Source organism: Martes martes (genome assembly GCF_963455335.1).
Source record: "Martes martes genome assembly, chromosome: 16".
Taxonomy (NCBI): domain Eukaryota; kingdom Metazoa; phylum Chordata; class Mammalia; order Carnivora; family Mustelidae; genus Martes; species Martes martes.
Window position 1 is genome coordinate 59,654,576 of NC_137904.1, and position 24,348 is coordinate 59,678,923.

The 24,348-nt window shown below is 54.5% G+C and overlaps 2 protein-coding genes across 3 annotated transcripts in view; one reads left to right on the plus strand and one right to left on the minus strand.

Annotated features, from left to right (window-relative positions):
* RECQL5 (RecQ like helicase 5) overlaps positions 1 to 24,348 on the minus strand; it is a 35,123-nt gene that overhangs the window by 4,784 nt on the left and 5,991 nt on the right. Inside the window, exon 7 of the mRNA XM_080825787.1 lies at positions 16,559 to 16,638. Within this exon, the coding sequence (XP_080681913.1) occupies positions 16,559 to 16,638 (80 nt within the window). The remainder of the gene's footprint in view (positions 1 to 16,558; positions 16,639 to 24,348) is intronic.
* On the plus strand, positions 1,806 to 10,274 carry SMIM5 (small integral membrane protein 5). Of its 2 annotated transcripts, XR_013968226.1 has the most exons (4): positions 1,806 to 2,186; positions 8,017 to 8,208; positions 8,632 to 9,990; positions 10,243 to 10,274. XR_013968226.1 is itself a non-coding variant. In XM_080827411.1 (3 exons), exons 1-3 carry the CDS (start codon positions 7,684 to 7,686, stop codon positions 8,727 to 8,729), a joined length of 492 nt encoding a protein of 163 aa, XP_080683537.1. In that variant the 5' UTR covers positions 7,588 to 7,683; the 3' UTR covers positions 8,730 to 10,274. The 2 variants fall into 2 exon arrangements, 1 of the variants encoding a protein (XP_080683537.1); XM_080827411.1 differs by lacking the exon at positions 1,806 to 2,186 and adding an exon at positions 7,588 to 7,885 and having other exon boundaries at positions 8,632 to 10,274.

Sequence of the window (24,348 nt, forward strand, 5' to 3'; positions counted from 1 at the left end):
TCCCCATTCCGTCCTGCTTTGCTACAGGTTGCTTCTCTAGGTCCTGGCCTCCTGCCCTCTACCGTGCCCTCTGGCGGCGGGGTGCCCTGGAAGCGGCTTCAGCTCTGGGTACAGACGCTGACTCTGCTGCTGAGGCCTCCTCTTTAAGGGAACCACTGGATGGCTCAAAGCCCACACATTCTGGCCTGTCGAACGGTACAGGAAGAACACTGGCTCCCCTGGCCGAGCAGGACTGGGGAAGATGGCGCCCCGAGGCACCATGTACGACACCTGGCGCACGGTGAGCCCTCTTTATGACTCTTTCCCAGAGGCGGGGGACAGAGGTGGCCCTACCCCCGCCTCGGCACTCTGCCCTGTTTCTATCTCTTGTAGACCTTCTTTGTCCCCAAGAAGACTGCCTGCACGTGCAGCCCGGAGCCGGGGGACTGCCCGAGAGCAGAAACCAGCAGCTCTGCGAGCTGGCATCGTACACGGCTCACTGGCAAGGGCAGCGAGGAGACCAGCCTGGGAAGGAGTCTCATCGCATCTTCCGGGGCCTCAACCCTGCCACAGCCCCCTTGCTGCGGTACCAGACTGCAGCTGTCTCTCTTATGACTCCCAGGATGGGGGCACAATTGGTCCCTGGGGCAGCTGCAGAGGCCCCCGGAGGGGCCACAGATCTCTCGGGACCCTTGCCAAGGGCCAGTCCTGCCGCGGGAATGTGGCACAGGGTAGGGGAGCCTGAGAGACTGGGCGGCAGAGGCAGGGCTGTCCAGGCGCCACATCCTGGGGATGAGAATTGGGGGCGTCACTCTCTAACCAGAACGCCGCTCAACGTGAGCACCGCCTAGAACTCCAAGAAACACTTTGACGAGCTGAGGCCCTGAGGGGCAGGAACCGGAGCAAGGGCGGATGGTTCCACAGGCCCTAGAAAGTGGGGTCTGGCTGCCTCGTTCGAGAATGCCGTTTCCAGTGGCACAGGGGCCCAGGCGGCCACCAGAGGGCACTGTTGCGGCCACTCCTAAATCACCGAGGGACTCCCTCCATGGCCAGTCTGTGCATCTGCACAGTGGCCGCCTGTCCAGCCTCTGGCATCCAAGTGGTGGGGCTACACGGTTGGCTTCCTTCCCCCCCTCCCTCAAGCCCGGACTCACTGGGGTTTTGTGCTCACACTCAAAGGGCTCCATTGAGAGCGCATAGATGCGGGCTGGGGTCGGCTCCCGTCCCGCTCCAGGCACAGCCCGGGCTGCTGGGGTGGCACAACCAACCAAATGTCAAAGGGCCCTGCCAGCCACTGAGCTCCGGAGCCCGTCCCTGCCGGCAGGGGCCAGGCGTACAGAAACGGCCCCAGCAAACACACTTCGGAAAGACAGATCAGCAGGGTCCTCCCTCCTCCAGGGGCTGGGGATCACCAGGCACCAGGCACCGCCCCCCCGCCTCCCTCCCCCCAGGCAAGCAGGCTACTCTCAAGTCACCCCCAAGTTCTTTCCCCAGATGCCTCCCCAGGGGGCTGGATTTGTGGGTGGGCCGGCAGTTCCCCCACTATTCACTTTCTTTCTTGGAAGGGGCCAAAGGGTGGGACCAGCTGGGGAGTATCCAGAGACAGGTTGGGGGGGTTGGGGGGATGGGCCCAAAGTGCTCCTGAGGGGAGGGAGGGGGCCAAAGAGCTGGGAGTGCTGTGCGGCCTCCTCCCGGACTCTGCCGCTCAGGTGAACCCTCCCAGAGGGCATCTCTGCCAGGGAACGAGAGAGCCGACCTCCTCTTTTAACACCTCCCAGCCCAGGCCCAGCCCACGATGGCTTAGCACACACCCGCCAGGAGGGAGAGAGAGGAAGAGGAGGAACAGAAGAGGCTGCTCTCGCCCAGCCAGACCTCCCAGGGGCAGGGCAGCACGCCGGAGTCCCAGCCATCCCCCCAAGGTCCCAGCAGGGATTCCCTCGGCAGGGCAGGGGCGGAGGTGGCGCTGCCTCCCTCACTTTGGTGGCCGCCCCGTGTAATTTGACACTTGGATCTCCAGGACGACCAACAACAGAAAAGCTGAGGCCGAGACAGCAGCTGGCTGTCAGCGGCCAGGAGTTCCACACGCTCTGAGGAAGGCGCCCAGCAGCGGGTCAGGAAAGAGGCATTCGAGAAGGAAGGAAGAGGTGGTGGCTGGGCTGAGGACAGGCCCAGGAGGCTGCTGGGCTCTCCGGGATCTGAGTTCCTAGGTGAGTGGTGCCAGCCACGGATGAGAGGGGTAGGGGGTGCGGGGCAGCCAGGGTCTCCTGCCCCGAGGGTGGAGAGCCACCGTCTACCTCGAACAGGGAGGCTCACGGGGGTGCAACGTGGTCTCGGTCTCCAGACAGCCTGTTTAAATGTGGACTCTCCCTTCTAATGCTGGGAGCCCGGCACGGCAGGGACACGGGCCGAGGCTGCAGCTCTCTGCTCCAAGTGCTTTCCTCCCTGCTTGCTGAGCAGGCAGAGGGGCCCCGAGTGCCTGCTTACTCTGCAAGTTAGTTTAAGCCTGTTCTATTCAGGGGGCTTAAACAGGGGATTTGGCTGTCCTGGCTCGGGAGAGGACGGCTGCCTGCCCACTGAGCCTCCCTTTTCCCCAGGATCAATGCAGAGCCCTGAGTGTGCTTGCTTTCTCCCCGTGGAGGCGGCTCAGGGCAGAGCCTGCCCCACCAGTTCGTGCCCCCCAGGATGTGGTGGGACCCGCAGCAGCTCTACCCATCTGTGTCCTGCATCAGCGTGGCAGCCGCCACCTCTTGTGAGGGGCTTGGCCCGCTCATGGCCAGGTGTTCTCAGCTGAGAGCTAAGCCCGGGTGCTCCTTCCTGGGCCCAACTGGAATCCCGTGAGCTCCCAAACCTCCCTGAATGCTGCACCAGAAGCACGAGGGCCTGACTCTAAACCCAGGGTGGGTGGGAAGAGGGCAACGGTGGTGAGGCCGGTGGAGGACCCGGCTGGCATTTGGCCCTCTGCTGCGTCACTGGAATGCTGAGCCCAAAATGGCTCTTCGAGCAGCACCAGGAGCAGCCCCCTTGGGCAGGGCCCCATGAACCGAGGCTGCCTGTTCTTCCGGCCTCCCTGTCCCCACACTAGGGTTAAAGTCTCTCTTCCCCACCCCCCAGATGTTTCCCCCAAAGCAAACAGGTGAGTGGTGCCAGCCACAGATGAGAGGGGTGTATCTACTTAGTATCTACTTGGAAAGAAAAACAACAATCCAGGGAAAAGTGGAAATCGAGGATCAGTCCAAGTGTTCTTGGCTCTTCAGGGGCTGTGGGACTTGGCCTGGGTTGGCGGCTGGGAAGACTGAAAGCCCTGCACCGATGGGCCAGGCATGGCAGAGAGGGGCCAAGCGCCGGTTCTGTGCTGGAGGCAGCAGGCAGGGCTGGGAAAGGGGAGGGCCCAATGGTGAGCCTGGGGCTATCCCTGCCAGCTCAGATCTGTAAGGCAGGTGGGTGGGGAGCAGAGTCCCTGCAGCTGCAGAACATGGGTGGTCGGGGTCCCCTGCACACAGACGCTGAGCTGGAATAGGGGGGTGATGCCTAGCTCCTTGGTCTAGGGGTACCACCACCAGCAGCAGGAAGGCCTCCTCTAGTCCTGGAAAACCCACGAGGTTAGGGAAGCAGGACTGCTCTGGGTTCAAATGTCTACTCCCCACAGCAACTTGGAGCCAAGGCAGAAAAGGGCATCGTCTGAAGGCGTGACGCAGTGCCCGGTAGACACCTCCGCCTTAGTGGTCAGGCCTCTGGACCCCGCAAATCTGCCACAACCATGGGTTGGCCTCATCAGGGCCGTTTCCCAAACAAGACAGGGCCCGGTGGGGCAAGAGTGGCTACAACCCACCATGACAAAATGACAGGGGCCCGGCGCTATCAGCACGCCACTTATCAGTCACGCCCAGGCCGGTCTGCTGCCTGCTCTCCTCCACAAAGGGCCTCTGGGGTTGGAGTATCAGTTTTGCCAGGAGGAAGCAGGGAAGCTTCAGTACCCAGTGGCAGCTGTCAAGCCTGCAGGACGCCTGCCTGCTCTGTCACAAGGTCCTCTGTGCCAGGAGATGCCACACAAAGGAAGGTTTTCTGGTCCCTCCAGCTCTGCCAGCCTTCACCTCTGCCCGGCTCACTTCTCCCTCCATGCGCTGCCACTGCCGCCATGGAGCACCCTCCAAAGGCTCCAAGAAGGGCCATGCAGGCAGCCAAGGCTGCTCTCCCTTCCTGGGGCCGTGGGAACCACTTGCTTTGGCTGCCTCCAACCAAGGCACTTCGGAGCACAGGGCTGGGACGTACTCTGATTTCCCTGGTTCGCTGGCAGGAAGCAGTTTGGGAAGGAGAATGGATGACCTTCCTATCTTCTTGAGATAGACCGGAAAGATACACGCGATCATCGGAACCCGCTCTGGGCTTCCCTGTCTTCCTCCCTCCAAAGCCGTGAGTAAAAGGGACAAGCAGCAGCCAGCCTCAGAGCACCCACGCTCCCCAGGTCACAGCTGGGAACACTTACAGACCGGGACACCCTACAGAGCAACGGCTGAGGAACAGACGGCATGGTCACCTGACGATAGCTGGTTATATTGGGCACCAGGCATCAGGCAGGCCCCAGTGTCGCTTTAAATAGCCCACTGGGAAGAGCGCCTGTGACCTGCTGGAATGTGCCTCCTCCCTCTTAGGAGAACAAGGTCCCTCCAGCTCCCACGGTCCCCACTAAGGTTTATTCTGCTCGAGCCCAGGGTGGAAATGGCAGAACGTCAACTGAAAAAACAAAGGGGGTTCCCTGTCAGCCTTTGGGGCAGAACCTCAGGTGTCCAGTGGCCCCGTTCCCGATCACAGCCCAGACAGAATCAGGGAGCAGCCCGGGGCGAGACCCTAGGGGCTGGTACGGCTTGTTAAATCAGCTCACCAGAGGCCCTGGGCACAAAGGCACAATGCCATCCACGGCCACAGCCACGGCCTCCCCCGGGTGTGGACTGGCATTCCTCCTGGAGCGGGGTGCAGGTCCCCTGGGTCGGACGCTGCAGCATCCTGACGTCACAACGCTCGGAAGACGGCCGACTTCAGAGCTGGAGCTTCTGAACAACGAAGCCCACCTTTCTGCACAGCAGAGTAGCCTTGGCCCAACCTGGGTCCTCCCTGCTCTGGAGATCAGACCCCTCAGACTGGCAGGTCTCCACGTTCCGTCTTACTCACAAGTGAAGGCTTCCCCCTCCACAACCCCTCCCCGGGTCTTTGGACCTGGAAACCCGAGTGAAAGCGCTGCCCTGGCCCAGCTGGCCTCTGCCCGCTTCCTCTTTCAAGGAGTCTCTGATGGCTACATTAGGCAGTGCAGGCGCAGGGCCAATCAGGCTGAAGGAGCCAGACCAAGAGGGGAGGAGACATGGCGCCCAAGTCCTGAGCCCTGTGCAAAGTCTCCCCTGGGGCTTTGCTGGGCACCTCTGTTCCCTCCTCCAGGAATGAGACCAGCAGGCGGGCTGCTGCACTCCTGGGAACATGGGAACTGGGGACATCCAGAGAGGCCCCAGAATGAGGAGACCACCCTCCCGGTGCAAACCCACTTCCCTGGTCAGAGCGGGAGGGGCCCGGGGCTTGTTCAGTGTGACTAGAGGAGAGGGGCCCTATGCTTGGGGAGGAGTCTGGTGAGCCAGAGGCAGGCAGACAGACAAGATCTGGCCTTTTGATGACGAGTCCCCTGTGGTTCTCAAAGAACAGGTGTGGCCCCAGCCTGGGGGTGAGGTGCCTGGATAAACGCAGTGCTCCAGACTCAGGAGTGTGGAATGGCGCTGGTCACGCCGGGCACACCTACTTCCAAAAGGCTCTGGGGCCCTGATCTCTGCACTGGGCCTAGTGCATGGGCAGTGCCCTCAGTAGCCCCCACTGGGAGCTGACTTACCCTGCCAGCCAGAGGGCAGGCCGCCTAGGACCAGCTTCCAGGAGAGCCAGCATGGGGCAGCAGGGGGCCCGGGCTCCCCGTCCCACTGTGTAACCGCAGCGGAACCACTTACTATCCTGGCTGTTCCCCGTACAGCAAGGGAAGCAGGGCTAGATGACCTGTGGCACTCTGGGATCCAGTGCCCTTTAGGACACTTGGAAACCGGGATCTTGATCTCCTTTGCAGAAACATGCTGACCCTGGGGTGGGGCGTGAGAGCAGACAGGAGGATCTAACTCCAGGAGCCCCCCACTTCCGATAGGAAACCCGCTAATCCCCCAGTGACCCACCGGCTGCCTGCTACCCTCCACGTCACTTACACCACAGCTCCTGGCTCACCTCCCACAGCAGACATCCTGGGAATGTGGGACACAGATGAAGATCCCCAGATACATACCCTATCTGACAAGATACAAGGGGGTACGACTGCCCCCAAAGGCTTCCTCGATGCTCCTATGGTGGCCAAACCCCCTACCCAAGGGGAATCAGATGTGTGGGGCCCCCATGTGTGCCAGGACCTGTGCTGGCTGCCGCTGTGCTCCCAGGAATCAATCCAATAGCCTCGAAAGATGGGCATCTCCTCTCACGTAAAATGAGGAAAAGAAACAGAGAGACAGAGACACGTCCATGTCACAGAAGCAGGAAGGAGTCAGATGGCATCAAAACAATGTTCCCTGTGGGGCAGCTGACCAAATGAGGAGTTACCCTGTGGAAGAGGGGACATGTGAGACACCCGCCAGCTGCCGTCCAGATCCCGAAGGCCCACGAGGCAGAAGAGGGGTACAAGTGTCCTATGTGACCACAGGCGGGACCAGCAAGGTCAGGAGGAGGTCCCACCTTCCAATGATCAGCACTGTTCCAAGAGGGAAGAGGGCAGGCTGTCGTAGCAGATGGGACACCCCCCCCCCCCCGCCAATCTCACCGAGAGGGGCTCAGGCGAAGGCTGCAGGCCAGAAGGAGTGCACGGGGGCCAGGAACGGGGTAGAGGGTTCAAGCAGCAGACCTTCAAGGCAGCTCTACTGTGACGGAAGTCCCAGCAGTGACTAGCTTCCAAGACTGCAGCCCTCTCAGGAGAACCACCTGGCCACAGCCCAGGACGAGGCGACAGTAATTAGATCCTCAGGTCTGGCATGAGCCCCTGACACCTGTTACCCTCTCTTGGATCAGAGCCACCTTAGGTGAACAAGTTCAGGCTGGGTTGGCATAGGCTGTCCCTGGTCCATCTCTGAAGAGCTACTGGGTCCCTCATGTCCACTGAAGGGGAAAGACACTGAGGTAGAGTGCGCTCCCACTCAGGCTCAGCCTGGACCTTGCCCTGCACCCTGCCGGGCACCCTTAGGAAAAGGCTCTCAGTCAGGGGGCCAAGAGGGCTGAGTTGCCACATAACTGGGGCAGGGGTAGGGGCAGAGGGGACTCTCCTGGTTTGAGCCAGCAGGGGAGGGGCTGGTAAACCAGCACTGGGACGCCTGATCCCATCCTGAAAGGACCGCCTTGGGTAAACCTGCAAGGACACGGTGTCATCTCTTCCTCCTCAAAGAACATCTATGAGTAAAGAAACTGGGCTGGTGGGAGAGGCAGGGGGCCCCAAAGGGGCTCAGACCATCTCCCCGTTTGCTTTGACCTCGAGCTGACCCTAGCTAGAAGCCCCCATGTGCCTGCTCCAGGAAGAACCTGCTCCTTCTGCCCCACATATGACAGGACCAAGAGCTCCAGGCTGGAATCCCAAAGCCCAGTCTCCCCGCTGAGAACCCAGGCAAGGCACCTGAAGTCCTGAAGGACCCAGGGGCCACCAGGGGAGCTATGCCAGCCCGAGGCACCCCCCAGCAAAACCAGGAGTGGTGCCTGAGACAAAGGAATGTAACCGTGAAGTCACCCCACCTCGAAGTCAGGAACCCTGGCCAACCGTGGCGAGCTGACAGACTGCTCCTGCGTCTGGCTGAGCCGGGCAGCCCCCACAGCAGAGCCTCAGGCTGCCTGCCATCACCAGTTTCTCCCACCACAGGTGGTATCAGCTGGGTGGGGGCTGAGGGCCACTGCCGGGTGCTGGGCGGAGGGCCCCAAAGGCTCCCTCCCTGCTCATGAGCCACAGGGGTGCAGGGGTGAGACCCGACTAACCCGTTCTGCGGGCTGCAGGTGGGTGGGGACTCCCGTCACTGCTCAGCACGCCCGACAGGCGCCCGGCAGGAGCCCGGCGCACCATGGCAGCTGCCAGCTTTGTGCAGGAGATGCGCTCCATGGGTGAGAGGCTACTGCTCAAGCTACAGAGGCTACCCCAGGCCGAGCCCGTGGAGATCGTGGCCTTCTCGGTCATCCTCCTTTTCACAGGTAAGCTGGGGCTCTCGCTTTCTCCCCAGTGTCCCTGGCTGTTCCCGGCATCCAGGTGAGACCTTGGTGCTGGCCAGAGGACTGGCGAGGTGTCCCCCAGACAGAGGAGAAGCAGATGTCCTTGGGGGAGAGCCAAGGGACTGCCCTAATCCTCGACAAGCTGCTTCGGCGGTGGGGTGGCGCTGGAACCTGGGCCCAGAGGCAGCCCCGCATCCCAACGAGGGATGGAGGGAGTGAAGCCGTGGGCAGCAGAGGAGGCACGATAGGGAGGTCGGGCCCAGTGGCTGGCAAGGGGACACCCAACGCCTCTCACCAGACTATCTTTGGGCAAAGAGCCGGCACAGCTCTGGAGGGGTTTCTTTAGAAGTCGGGTGTGTGTTCTTCCTCCCCGCGAGCCCTCTGCTTCTGTCTCCTCCTCCCCAGCTACCGTGCTGCTGCTGCTGCTGATAGCCTGCTGCTGCTGCTGCTGCCCTGAGCGCAGAGGCAGGAAGGTCCAAGTGCGGCCCATGACCCCACCGTGAGGGACGGAGATGAGGACGAGACACTGGAGAGGAGGCTGCCAAAGCCATGATCCCAGGTGCCACCTGGCCCTGTGGCCCGCAGGTCACCAGACCGCGATCCCGTGGCCCCAGCTCCGGCCCTGCCCAGGAACCCGCCACCTGCAGCCTCATCAAGGAAACACGTGCTGGTACAGCCCCCAAACTCTGACCTGCCAGTGAATCCTGGGGGGCTGAGGACGAGTCAACTGTTTCAAACACTGAGTAAACATGAACTGGAACTTTCCCAATCTGCACCTTTTAACAAAACACAGAAGCAGGGTCCCCATACTCGGACGGAGAACAGCCCGCACCTGTGGGGAGCTGGCCCTCGGAGCCTCCACGCCAAAGAAGGGCTTTGTGCACTAGCTACTGGATCCCGAGCTTCCCACCAGAGGGGCGGCGTCAGTATTCTGCTCCGGTATTTGCCCGTTTCTTTCCCAGTAAAAGCTTTCTGGTTATGTGTTTCTGCGGCATCAGACTCCCTGGCCTGGGCACTGTGCTTCTGAAGGGCAATGCGCCAGGATCCCAGGGGTGTGGCCAGCGACTGTCCTTTCCAGGCCTCCACACTCCCCGTGCCCGTGAAAGCTGGAAAAACACAAAAGCAGGCAGGAATGCCACGCAAGAGGGAGCCAGGGGAAGGGCGAGGGTGAAAGTCCTGTCGGCGCCAGCTGCTGCTGAGCTCCGGCTCCAGATGCCCCCGCTGCCGTGACGGGGTAGCGCCTGCCCGGGTGCTGGGCTCAGGAATGCCACCCCACAGCTTCCGCCGCCAGTTACTGTAGCCTGCACGCCCCACACCAGTGGGCTCAGGCCGCCGGGTCTTCCCACGCTTCTGGAGTCAGAGAAAAGAGGTCAGGCCCCTACCGTGCTCCATAACCTGCATCCCGACCCCTCAGTCCTTTCCCCATTGTGTGCCAGGCTGTCCGGGTGCCAATCCTCACGCCGCCACTCCCTGGCTGTGTGAATGCCCGTTAGTGATTCGACCTCCCCGCGCCACATTTCCTGCCCTCTGAGACTCTGCTAACCCCGGCAGCTACCCTCTGGGGTGAGCTCATGAGGAGAAACTGAGATGACCTACAGCAAGCACTTGGAACAGTGCTGGGCATGTGAAGAGATGAACCATCGTCACTATCCGCCCGCCCCTCTAAGCAAGAGCAACATGGACCCATTTTAAGGACTGGCCCCGCTGCAATGTACCACCACCGTCTCCCTCCCTCCAGTTTTTCTCTTCCACAGAACGGCCCAGGTAGAGCTACCAACCCAGGAATGAGGGTGGGGGGTGAGCCAAAAAGCTCTCCATGGTACCTCTCCCTCCATCCCCACTGGTCCCCCAGAGCCACTAGGGGTGGAGCCCTGTCTCCCTAGAAAACGGAGTGGATCAGGGATGCCAGGCCCTGCTCCCCGCTCCCCTCCATCTCCGGCTGGCAGGCAGGTGTGAGAAACTCGGGCTGGTTTCACTTCCTGGTGTCCACTGACTTGTCTGACGGGTTTGGTTTAGGTTGAAGACCCAGAGAGGAAGTCCTTCCACACAAAAGAAAAGAAATTCAAGAACCAGGCTGTACCCACCTCACAAGAACAGGATTCAGAATAACAATGGTGACGAGGAGGATGGTGAGGGGCTCAGGTGGTGATCAAGTTGGCTAAAATTCCCTGAGGGCTTATGTGTGCTCGGCCACTGCCTCAAGTATTTTTTTAAAAATGCATTTTATTTGAGAGAGAGAGGGAGAGCACAGAGAGTGAGAGGGAGAAGCAGTCTCCCCGCTGAGCAGAGAGTCTGATGTGAGGTTCAATCCCAAGATCCCGAGATCAGGACCTGCGCCGAAGGCAGATGCTTAACTGACGGAGCCACCCAGGCGCCCCAAGCCTAAAGCATTCTGATGCAGGTGATTCTGTGTGATCACAGCAGCCTCAGCGCCATGGGTACCATTATTATCCCTATTTAAGAGATGAGGAAGTTGAGGCTTAGCGACACTGGGTCACTCTCCTAAATTCAACCAGTTAAAAAGTGGCAGAGTCAGCCGCTGGGCCCAGCCCACCCAACTGCAGAGCCCCTGCGCACCCCACCCGGGCCCTGAGGCCTCCCAGCTGCAGTGCAGAAAAGGCTCCCATCCCATTACCCTCCATCAACCAATCTTAGATCCCACACCCCAAAATGTCTTAAAATCACCTCCCTCTGAGTGGGTGGAGCCCAAGAGGTCAGAGCTAGGGTGGGGCCCAACTAGTTCTCCCTCCCAGAAGAAACACAGGGCAGGTGGGAGGCCCCACAGCTGGAGGGCCCCCAAGAAGGACAACGGTGTGGCAGTCCAGTCCCCTTGTGCCTCTTCCTTAAGCAAGTTCCCATCGGTACTAAGAATGTCCCTTCCTGAGGGCAGCAGAGGCTGTGCCTCCTTGCTAGCAGACTCTGGCTCCGTGGTCTGGCTGCCAAGAGGTGGGGACCACGGGCCTTTTCTCTGGCATTCTCCTCCTCCTAACTGCGGAGCCCAAGTAAGATGCCATCCCGGCACTGCTGGAAAGGCTGACTCCTCCCCACTTGGCAGCAAACTGGCCCACGCTGAGCCCCGCCACTAAAGGCTCCCCATGGCAGTCCTGGGCGGGCTTCGGTCCCACTTAGCTCAACAAGTCAGGCTGGCTCCAGCGTGAAGACAGCCCGGCACACTCCCAGCACAGGGCTTCTCCGGAAAGGCAGGAAGAGGAAGCAGCAAGACCCCCCCATTGTGGGACAGAACAAACAGAGAGGTACAGCAATGGTGGCCACGGAAGGGGAGGCCAGCAGGCTGTCTGCGCCCCGAAGGGCATCTGGCCATCACAGTCTCCATTCCCGCCGCCAGGCCCCCTGGAACGAGCCACCCCCAAGTCTGCCTGCGCTCACCGCTGCACTGACTTCCCAGCCTCGTCAGGTCTCCTGACTCTGGCCTCACCTCCACGGGAGCCTCTCACTTCCTCCAAAGGTCCACACTTAAGATCCGTGCATTTTCCCGGCTATTAGGATTTACCAGAAACCACCACTGAGCCACGATCGCAAGAAATCTCATTAGCAAAACCTGGCAGAGAGCACATAAAACACTCTTCTCCTAAATCTGTCCTCTCGAGCATTAAGTTCAAGAGCGACCTACAGTAAAAATCCTCACGACGTAGTTGCCCACGGGCAACACAACTTCCAGACCAAAAAACTGAGGACAAAATAATTTTGTTCTCAAAAGTAGTTTCCTCACTCTCCTCAGGACCGGCTGCTTGCCATGAAACTCTGTGCCCTAGTCCTACCCCTTCCGTGGTCTTCATGCCTCAACCTAACCTCACTCCTTACGGGGGATCACCTCAGCCCCAGGCCAGACTACACCACACACACCAACAGCATTCTCCACCTCTTCCCATCATGTTCCCTTCATGAGAATCGTTTCTGTAGAATTTTCTGGTCAGGGTCAGCAATTAATTAAAAAAGTCGGTTCAAGACCCTTTGGTGTACACGACACAAAACATTCCCCCCACATCTCGTTTTAAATGGAAACATATACGTGCACATTCCTTGGCCAGTCTTTCTGCCGTAGGGCCAAGGCCTTTCCTCCGAGTGTGGGGTTTGCTGGCCGGAGAGTTCCTATATTGGCTCTTTGCTAACTGTGGTAACTATAAAGCAGAACAAGAACTTAAAAACATCCATAAAGAAATCAACATGTGAAATCCTGGATTTTTGCAAAATGTTGCCAGCTGTCTTGCCACATCTGTTTTGACAGACATACTGAGTGATTCCAAAGTCATTCCAAAGTGGTCACAGGTGCTTATAACAACTCCCTCCAACCCCGCCCCACCCCCTTGAGGGGCAGCACGGAGTGGCGCTCAGCCTGCAGCCAAGCCCCACAGCGGGGGTTTAAACACCCCCCCCCCCAGCAGCTACTTCTCAGCTGGACGACCTTGGGTAAGTTGCTTCACTCCGGTGCCTGCTCCCCAGCTGCAGAACTGGGGTTTCGGTGATTCCTGCTGCTCCGTGCTTTTATGTAACATTAAGTGTGATTATGTCATTACAATAACAAGGACAAGTGCCACAAACAGGTTTGGGAACAAACAGCTGACTCCCGATAAGTATCCAAGTTCACCGATGAAGGAAGTAGGCGGCTGTGCTAGAGACCAGCCTGCTGGCTGGGAGCATTCAGCAGCCAAGGGCACGTGTCAGTAGGTTTTACGGAGGGAAACTCGAAACCTCGGGTGAGCCCAGGACAGTTAAGAAGAACTTCACTGAACTCGCTCATCATCCATCTCCTCCAACCCCGGCTGCGTGTTAGCATCGCCCCGCCAGCTTCACAGATCATGAGGCTCCTCTGACTGCTCAGGGACTGAGCTAAGTGATACCAGGCAGGGCCCAGATGCTTCTAATGAGCAGGGCTGAGGACCAGCACGACAGAGTAGAAGCCCGGGTGGGCAGGGCCTGCCTCCCTTGGTTCACAATGGACATGAGGCACCTAGTGTGGTTCCTGGCCACACTAGGCACTTGAATCCTAACTTGTAAGGAATAAATCGTGGTCTGTAAGTTTCCATTTCTGCTTCCCCGCTGCCCTATCACACCAGTGGGTATGAACCGACCACGTGGAGCAGCTGAGAGGCCAGCGAAGGCACTAGCGAGAAGGTAGCCACCGCAGGACTCTGGGGCCTCAATGGTGATAAACACCTCCACAAAGAAACTCGTTCCAGGAGGCGCCAGCCGGGGCTAGTTAACCATTCACCAGGCCCCCAGCAACGCAGGAAGAGAGAAGCCCAGGGGCGGCTCCAGCCCGGGGCTTCCTGCGCTCTGGCCGGGACCTCGCAGTCCACAGGCTGGCAGCCAGACAGAGCGGAGAGGCAGGACCCAGCCACAGGCGAGGCGGACAGGTGGCCTGCAGCAAGGGTCCCGGATCCAGTGTCCTTCCCCACCCCATCCCAAGCCTGACTTCTCTCTGCGAGGACGCCTGAGCATCTGTACCCTGAACAGCCGGCACAACGACATCACAAAAAGGACAGAACGCAGCTGCAGGGGTAAGTATGAAAGGCAGAAGGGGAAGGCAGTTGCTGGGCAACAGGCCCTAGCCCACCTTTGTCCGCTCCCGTGACAGCGGTGAGGTCCGGTCAGGGCCACTTGGCCATGCCAACACCTTTTCCTCCCAACAGCTGCTTCTCTGAGTCAGGGTGTGGCTCGGGCACCCAAAGAGTGGGGCCCGCAGGATTACCCTGACCAGCCCGCCCGTAGGACACGGGAGTGTTAACAGCAGAATCAGGTAGTGACTCCTTCCTTCTTGCCGCCACTCCCCTCAACTGGCCACCGGCCCGCAGCCTGCCCGCCTGAGCTGCTTCGAGACTGCCTAGTTGTTTCCAGCTGCCTCCAAGGGAGCTAGCTCAGCCAGGCCTCAGCTGGAGTCAGTTCACTCCTCGACTCCAACGCTTATCTCTCAAAATGCTTCCCAAATGTTTGGCAGTCGAGGTAGGGAAAACAGCAAGGATCTGTAGCGGAGCGTTCTAGATTCGAGCCGAGTCGATCTCAGGGATGGGACAGTTCCTGTTCACACCAGGGCGTCAAGCCCGCGGTCCCTGCAGAGGTGGACCAGCTGCTCTGAGGCTGCTCCAGAGGATAAGGTTGGGGGTGGACAGCAGTGCCTGCGACAGGGCCTTGGAGAGGCCCCGGCACTCAGGGCCTCCATCCCCTCTCTTCCAGGTTCACGTGGGCAAACTGACAAACCGGAAGCTCATGTGGAATGATGATTTCTGGCAGAATCCGTGGGACCAGGGGGGCCTGGCAGTGATCAGCTTATTCATCACCATGACCCTGTTTCTCATTGTGTTCGCCATTGTATTTGGTTTGCTCCCTCCACTTGGGAAGGTCAGTCAGTGTGAAGAGTCATGGAGAGCACCACCCCGGAGTGAACAAATGCTTGTCATGGCCACGGCTCAGAGAACACAGCTGCACGTGGAGGAGAGAGGAGCACCGCTGGATGCCCAGCCTTGACCTCATCCATACTGACCTGAGTGTCTCTGCCACTGGTCCCAGAGATGCCCAGGTCTCCCTCACAGGGTCCCACAGCTCCCACGCACCCCAGACCGCCCTACAACGCCGTCTTTGTAGACGCGCCCGCCTCTGCCAAAGCTGCCACACGGGCCTGGCCCTGGCTGCCAGGTGCCCTCCCTTAGCAAACAGCTGCTTCCACCAAACCACAAACCGGGACTATTCTCAGAAAAAGAGCAAATATTTGGTGGGGAATAGGCGATACACCATTTACGCCATAAAGAAACATTTCTTTTTTTACCCAAAGAGCAATTTCACATTCAGCCACAACAGCGGTTTTTTCCACCCCAGGCAGTCCTGGAATCTGGAACCCTCGAATGTAGCACACGAGGTAGGAGAGATGAGGCTGCACGTGGCGCAGCAGGAGGCCCGCTGATGCCGAGACCCCCGGAAGCACAGAGAAGCCCCAGCTCCTCAGCAGGACGCAGGAAAAATGAAGGCAGGGGCCCCTAGCAGGATCTGTCCTGTTGCTGGGCGGCCACAGCCCAGAGGGATATGGCAGAGCTAACCCTTCAGACGGTCCCCTGGAGCCTCAGACTCTTCCCAGAAAAGAACCCAGCAGGGTTATTTCCAGCAGAAGGGACCCTGACAATTAGCAAGGACATGTGGCCCTCTCATTATGAGCCTTTTGCTCCAGGAGCCTGAGAGGGCCTAATTTAACAACACCCAGTACTAGCGCCTGAAAAGGGCTCTGGTCAAGACGGCTCTGGGCAAGGGTGCCAAGCACCTCTGCTGGGCGTGGCCGCGCCACACAGACCAGACCAGAGACGCAGTCTCAGAGGAGCCACCAAATCATCAGTGAGTAGGAGGGGGTGGGAATCAAAACACATGGCCCAAATAAGTACCTCAGTTTCTAGAGGAGCGCTCCAAACATTCGCGAGGTGCCAGGTCTGTCTACTTACTCTGCTCCAGGCTTCAAAAATCCAGTCGTGCAAAAACCAAGATGGTACGTGTATATGAAATGCTCATGTCACTAAAGCTCGGGAGACCCAGGATTAGTGGTCTCTGTCTACTGTGAGTTTGGTGACCATGACCTCTCTGGGCATCAGCCTATTCATCTCTAAGTCTGAAGCAATCACTTCTGCCTCATCGACTTCACAGTGTTGTTCAATGGGGTCTGGCCAAGGTGAGTTTTTTTAGACCAAAGGGCCACATGCATGCAAAGTGCTCCCAGCTTGTCCAGAATCATCCAGGCTGTCCCTTGTGTCCTGAACCTGTCCTGCCACAACCCGCCTGCTACTGAGCAGCCACCAGGCTCTTTCAAGCCTCTGCCACCAGCACATACAGATAAAACAGAGAAGTGGATTCCAAGTGGGCGGGCTGGTGTTACACGAGAAAAGCTGACTTCTCTCCAAGCTTATCATTCACCCTCAAGAGATAAGGTAGGTCACGCGGCTCTTTTTGGGTCCAGGATAAAAGTGATTCCTACTCAGCTGAAGCCAGTGGTCCAGCTCAGTGTCAAGTGATGACCACAATGCTCATGCATCAGAACCGACCACGTGATTCATGACAGGTCACCTATGGGACCAGTTACTCCTGAAGTGGGTGAAGTGGGGTAGATGGACGACCACCAAAATACTGAATGTCTTCATACTGCTAGTTTCTGGGGCCTTCCTGGCGAGGATACTGACGTCCAGGCTGCCTGATGGGAAACGCTCCACACAGGAGCCTTCGGCAGGGAGCATGCCCTGGTTGCCCAACAGCTATCCTACATCAGCTGGTTAACTGGCAGGTGCTGGCAGAGGAAAGACCTCGCTAACACAGTGCTGCACGTATGAAATAAGTCACTCACCCCAGTTCTTCACAGAAGGTCACCAGGGCATCAAAGGCCAGGACGGCAGCTTTATCAGACGCTTTGTTCCCTCTCTTTTCCTGGAGACAAGAAAAGCCCACTTAAGAAAAGTCTGGTACAGTTCAATTACCTTGCAGCCTAAACGATGATGAGGGAGAAAAATATCAAATGACAGCAAGAAAGCCATTTATAAAATGGTGTCCCCAAACCATGCATCAAAATCACCTGGGTAACTTTATTTTTTTACTTTTAAATTTTGTTTATTTTTTGGTGGGCAGCAAAGCAAGGTTTATTGGGTGGTAGCAAAATGATAGTACAGAGCTCCTAAGGAGGGCGGGGACCCGAAGGGGTTGCCTTATTTTATATTTTTAAAGATTTTTTTTTTCCCCAAGCAACATCTACACCCAACAGGGGGCTTAAACTCACAACCCCAAGCTCAAGGGTTACCTGCTCTACTGACTGAGCCGGACATCCCCCACATGGATAACTTTCAAAAAGTGACCTGGGGCCCATACCCAGACTACTGAATTGAACTTTCTAGAACCAGAGCTTTGGGGAGTTTATTTTCAAAAAGCCGCTCAGGTGATTCTCATGCCAAGGACCCAGGGACTGGCATTTGGGAACCCTATATAATATGATCCATCGTTTCTTTTAAGATTTTACTTTGGTAATCTCTACACCCAACATGGGGCTCAAACTTACAACCTTGAGATCAAGAGTTGTGTGCTCCAACTAAGCCAGCCAGGTCCCCCAATATCATATGGCTAATTTAATAGTAAATATATGCACCAGTGTCTCTAGATTTGAAGGAACACACATACCTCTGTGTTTACAGGATACATGCCACAATGTGAGCAGTGATTTCTTCTGAGTGCTGGGATTATGCATTATTCGCCTTTATGTACATGTCTTTGTCAAAGTTTCAAAAGATTGTGAAATATTTAAAAATACAGAAAAAGAGGAAACAACAAATGTTGGCAAGGATGTGGACAAAGGGGAACCCTCTTACAGTGTTGGTGGGAATGCAAGCTGGTGCAACCACTCTGGAAAACAGTGTAGAGGTTTCTCAAGACGTTAAAAAAGAGCTACCCTACGACCCAGCAATTGCACTACTAAGTACTTATCCCAAAGATACAGATGTAGTGAAAAGAAGGGGCACATGTGCCCCAATGTTCATAGCAATAGTCATACTGTAGAAGGAGCCAAGATGCCCTTCAACAGATGAGTGGATAAAGATGTGGTCCACATACACAATGGAATATTACTCAGCCATCAACAAGGATGAACACCCACCATTTACATTGATGTGGATGAACTGGAGGGGATTATGCTAAGTGAATCAATCAAGCAGAGAAAGATAATTACCATATGGTTTCACTCATATGGAAAACATAAGCAATGGAACAGAGGACCATAGGGGAAGGAAGGGAAATCTGAAGGAGGGAATCAGAGAGGGAGACGAACTATGAGAGCCTATGGACCCCGGGAAACCAACTGAGGGTTTCAGAGGTGGGGGGTGGGGAGTAACAGGGTGATGGGTATTAAGGAGGGCACGTGCTGTGATGAGGACTGGGTGTTATACGTAACTAAAGAATCACTGAGCACTACACCAAAAACTAATGCTGTGCTATGTGGCTGAGCAAAATAAAAATAAATAAATACAGAAAACGATACAGAAAAAGAATGAAAATATAACAGACACTGGTACCTGAGATCTCATCTACTGACCTTCTGCTTCTGGAAGGTGAATGAATCATCCCCACCTCCTAAACACACATAAATACACCTTCTCCCTCTCCCCTCATTCTGCCAATCTGTTTATATCACAATTTCTTCTGAAATCGTAATTCTCCTTATGGTGAGGAAACAACAGCAACATCATTCAGGGCTAAACCATGTGGCTACTTTTTTACATTTCTTATGATCACATACCCTTTCTTGTACAACTTTGTTCTCCCAAAATTAATAGCTGTTTTTTTCACTTAAATTTTAGTGTATTTCAGGGTTGCCTGGGTGGCTCAGTGGGTTGAGCCTCTGCCTTCAGCTCAGGTCATGGTCTCAGGGTCCCGGGATTGAGCCCCACATCGGGCTCTCTGCTCGGCGGGGAGCCTGCTTCCCCCTCTCTCTGCCTCTGCCTCTCTGCCTACTTGTGATCTGTCAAATAAAAAAATAAAATCTTTAAAAAAAAATTTTTTAGTGTATTACTACTTCACCCCCAAATGCTGTGATATAATGAAAAATTCATGTCAATAGGGGCTAAACATGGCAGGTTCCACTTATATTTTTAGAAACCTCCCTGGAGCCTTCTGTCCCCCTGGTTCAACTTGAACTGCCCCTCCCTGGGCCTGGTGCACAGCTGAGACAAGCCTTCCGTGGCGCCCAGGACATTCCTTTGCCTGACTCGGGTCAGATGATGACTGCCTCCCTCACGGGGGACATACTTCAGTAGCTTCTCCACAGGAGGGAGTTTCCTGATATCTTGCGTCTGAAAATATCTTTTTTTAAACCATAAAGTTTAATTATGGTTCAGAAAAAACTGAGTAAATAACTTTCTCTGAAAAACCGTACTGACTCTGTGTAGACTGCAGTTATTTGGTGGGAGGGGGCTGGTAAGTTAAACTGCCCTACTTTCTATTCTGAAAATCATAAAAAGTGCCCCCTCCTGTGATTACAGAGACACACGTGCCCCAAATGGCTGAGGATCAAAACGAGAAAGCCAAAAGCCGCAAAGCTAAGTGCATGCAACAGGGTCTAAGAGAAAGTCCCAGGGCAAGGAATGTCTGGCTGGAATCTGAACTTTTTAGTCATCTCTGTCTTTTGCTCCATGTCTACGGAGGCACATGAACTGAAATTTCCCTTTCTGTCCAGACGCTCCTCTGCGCAGCTCACCCACTTCCTGTAAGCAGGCCTCCCACCGCTGTCTGTGGCTCTCAGGAAATCTCCCCAGATGGTGCCAGTTGCTTCTCCATCAAAGCAAGCAAAAGCATTTCTGAGGACATCTTCCGATCTGTGCCACTTAGCTTTTCACCAAACACAGTGAGAAACACGGTGAAATCTATGGGCCCGGAGGTTCATTCATCACGGAGCATCCAGATACTCAGAAGCTGGACTCCTCCCCGGGGAGGCGAGCACATCACGCAATCTTCCTTGTCAGTGACACCTTCTCTGTTCTGACCCATCATGTTGAAGGCCTCTTTGAATTCCTGACTCTGTGACCGGCCAAACAAGGGGAAAACACTGGATGTTGAGCACTGGGGGTGCTTCTTGGTAGTCCTGATCTTTGCCCTTCACTGGACATGGCGATTAAATCCCTGCACAGCTGGGAGAGCATGAGCACTTCGGTCTACCGCCCTGCTGCCGCCATCGACACCCTTCTGCTCCCAGAGCCTGTAAAGACCAACACTTCCGACATCCAACCTCTGCTTAGCAAACCGGAAGCTGTAAATGTCTTTAAACTGCCTCAAACTTAACTGGCTGGCTGGGTTGGAAATTCTAGGTTGGAAACGGTTTATCTAGAATTGGAAGGCACTGCTTCATTGTTTCTCCTTTCTGATATTATGACGGAGAAAACTAGTGCTGTTCTGGCTCCCAGCCCTCCACATAGCACCTCTCTGGAGGCTCTGGATCTTCTCTGTCTCACGTGTCTTCCTGATAAGCCTAGCGCAAGCTCTTATAACTCACTGTATAAGTTTTAAATAAATATACTATACCTCATCACCTTACCAAAATCTTTTGTCTAATTTGGATTTCAGATAAAAGGGACCAGTTTTTAAAAAGGGGGGGGGACCAGTTAATAGGTGCCCTTCATTCCTGGAAAATACCAGGTCCACACAAGGCCCCTTCCTTCCCCATCCCAACTTGTACTCACGTCCCCTACCTGTTCAAAAAAAACCCATTCATTAAGCATTTACTATATTCCTGGCACTGCTCTGGCCATCACAGATCCATAGGAAACAAGAGGTCCCTGCTCTCATGGAACTTACATTTCAACAGAGCAGATAGGGAATAAGCAAACCTCTAACGTCACACATTAATAAACATAATTTCTTTTTCAAAAAGCAAGAGAAGAGCCCTTGGGCGCTCAGTTATGCCTACCAGCCCCATGGTGAGCACGTGCTGTAATTCTATCACTGCTCGTGGCCAAGTGTTTAGTTGTTCCAGTGTCAGTCCCTGTGACCAATTTTACCACACAGGCCCTCCAGCACATGAGCTTTTCTTCCAGGTGATTCGGTCCCAGAAATACAGTATCTGGGGCAAAGGGTATCTGTATATTAAAGCATAATAGGGGGGAGCCTGGATGGCTCAGTAGGTTGAGCATCTGACTCTTGATCTCAGGGTCCTGGGATCAAGCCCCGCAGCAGGCTCTGCACTCAGCACACAGTCTCCTTCTCTCGCTCTCTCTCTGCCCCTCCCCCAGCTCACGCTCTCTCTTAAATATCTTTTTTTTTTTTAATATTTTTAAAATTTTTATTTGACAGAGAGAGAGATGGCAAGAGAGGGAACACAAGCAGAGGGAGTGGGAGAGGGAGAAGCAGGCTTCCCACTAAGCAGGGAGCCCGATTCGGGGCTCGATCCCAGGACCCTGGGATCAGGACCTGAGCCGGAGGCAGACGCTTAATGACTGAGCCACCCAGGCACCCTTCAAATATCTTTAAAAAAATAAAAATAGGGGCGCCTGGATGGCTCAGTGGGTTGAGGCCTCTGCCTTCGGCTCAGGTCATGATCCCAGAGTCCTGGGATCGAGCCCTGCATCGGACTCTCTGCTCCGTGAAGAGCCTGCTTTCTCCTCTCTCTCTGCCTGCCTCTCTGCCTACTTGTGATCTCTGCCTGTGAAATACATAAATAAAATCTTAAAAAATAAAAATAAAAATATAAAGTACAATAGATATTGCTAGAATGCTTCCCCCCAAAAAGACTGCAACACTTCATTCTTCTCCAGGCAAAGTGCAGGCCCTCGCCTGCATGTGCTCACTAGCCATGAGTCTTAGAGCCCTTTGGTGAGTGTGTCATGTGTGTCATTCTGCTGTAATTTGCACTCACCTGATTACCACTAAATTTGAAAAGTGTTTGACATGCCGTCTGAATGAGCTTTTCTGGGAACCTGCTTTCACATACTTTGCTTTTTCCTATCAGTTGTCGAAATCTCTCCATGTACCCTCAACTTCAACCTCTGGTTTGCCTTCTGCATAACCAGTTTTCCAGATTTGCTGTTTATATACCGGCTTTGTTTATGGTATCTTTTGCTGCCTACATTCTTTCCATGGGTTCAGGATTTTAGAAGTTCAAGAACTTGGGGCTGCCACCCAAAGAGGAAGCCCCCTTTAAAAGGATTTTACAGGGGCGCCTGGGTGGCTCAGTGGGTTAAAGCCTCTGCCTTCAGTTCAGGTCATGATCCCAGGGTCCTGGGATCGAGGCCCAAATCCGGCTCTCTGCTCAGCGGGGAGCCTGCTTCCCCCCCCCCCCCCACCGACCTCTCTCCATCTGCCTCTCTGCCTACTTGTGATCTCTGTCAAATAAATAAATAAAATCTTGAAAAAAATTAAAAAAATTAAAAAATTAAAGGATTTTACACCACCTTGGAAGGAGCCCTCCACCCTACCCATATGACAGATGACAAACACCTGATAGGGTGACAGGCACAGGGGGGATTAATCAGATTAAAACAGCCCAACAAGCTTATAAAAACCCCTAGATTTAGAAACTCCAGCAGCGACCCTCTCAGGTCCCCTCCCTCCCTAGGCATTCATGGTCATGTGGAGAAAAGCTAGGCTTTTTAAAATATTTCCATCATAGGTGCCTGGGTGGCTCCGTCAGTTGGGTGTCTGCCTTCGGCTCAGGTCATGGTCTCAAGGTCCTGGGATCGAACCCTGCGTTGGGCTCTCTGCTCGGTGGGGAGCCTGCTTCCCCGCTCTCTCTCTGCTGCCTCTCTGCCTACTTGTGATCTCTGTCTGTCAAATGAATAAATAAAATCTTTAAAAAAAATAAAAATTAAAAATAAATAAGAAATAAAATATTTCCCTTATATTCAGCCACCTTAACCAGGTTTTCTTATGAATGCCAATAGATTTCCAGTAGAGTCTGGGGTTTTCTAGGCAGACATTTGTTGACATTTCTACCTTGTTTTCTATTCTTTCTGTCCCTGTGGGTTTATACATTTTTTTGTCCTTTTAATGTCATTTTGGTAAAGATTAGATGTAAGTACTTGTGTACAATATTTCTCTCTCTTTTTAGCATTCACTATTTCTTTTTTTTTTTAATATTTTTTATTTATTTGACAGACAGAGATCACAAGTAGGCGGAGAGGCAGGCAGAGAGAGAGGGGGAAGCAGGCTCTCCGCTGAGCAGAGAGCTCCATGTGGGGCTCGATCCCAGGACCCTGAGACCATGACCCGAGCCGAAGGCAGAGGCTTAACCCACTGAGCCACCCAGGCGCCCCTAGCATTCACTATTTCTTATATGGAAAAGTCTGCACGTATCCATTTACAACTTCACAAATTACGCTTTGGGGGACTTTATCCATGTTGGTTAATGTAGATTTACTGTGTCATTTTTAACTGCTTTAGACCATTCCACCGTGTGCCTAACCCACTGTTTACTTATCCAATACCCTACACGCGAAGAGTTCATTATGACAGAGTTGCAGCAAACATCTCCGTGCATCTCCATACACATGACAACTTGTTTATCTAGAAGGGGAAACACCGAATCACAGAGCCCCAGCACCTTTCCGTTCCTTGTATCACCTCGTCTCTCTTCAAAGCAGTCATACCAGGTCATGTTCCTGACACCACCATGAGTTCCCCCTTCCCCACATCCTTGCCAACAGTGACTGGAAACATGTTGTACACTGTTGCCAGTATGACCTGTATGAAGTGACAGCTCATGACCCCCTCTGCATTTCTCTGATTCCCAAGGGAGGCTGAGCAAGTCTTCATACCTTTATTAGATATGCTGGTTCCCTCTTCTGTGAAATTCATACTTTTTGCTCTGCAGCTGTTTGCCTTTTATTTTTTTATTTTTTTTTAAGATTTTATTTATTTATTTGACAGAGAGAAAGAGAGATCACGAGTAGGCAGAGAGGCAGGCAGAGAGAGATAGGGAAGCAGGCTCCCCACTGAGCAGAGAACCTGATGCGGGGCTCGATCCCAGGACCCTGAGATCATGACCTGAGTCAAAGGCAGAGGCTTAACCCGCTGAGCCACTCAGACGCCTCTGCCTTTTATAGATTGACCTGCAGGAGTTAGTTCTCTACGTACGCAGTCAACCATGTATACTGCAAATACCTTCCCCAGCAATGGCTCATTTCTCCACCTTGTTTACGGTGTCTTTTGTCATACGGAAATTTTTAGTTTGAATTTAGTCAAATAGATCATGCCTTCCTTCATAGTTTCCACTTTTAAAATCTTGACATGCTTTTCCTTTTGTCAAGGAAACAAAATATTTTTCTTCAATATTACTTTTTTGAGGTTTTTACTCCACCTATAATTCACATGTGTATGGTACAGGAGGCAGGTACCTGACTTTATCTTTTTCCAGCACCAATTATTCAACAGTGCACCCTTTTCCGGTTGACTTATAATGTCACTTATCATATATCTAGTTCATTTACATACTTGGGTCTATTTCTAGGCTCTCTGCAAAGCAAGTACAACCAGTTTAAAAAAAAAAAAAAGGCTGAAAACAAAACAAAGAACTTTCAATAATATGGGAAAATGCTTACGTAACAAAGCTAATTAAAACAAGGCAGGATTGGGACTCCTGGATGGCTCAGCCGGTTGAGTGTCTGACTC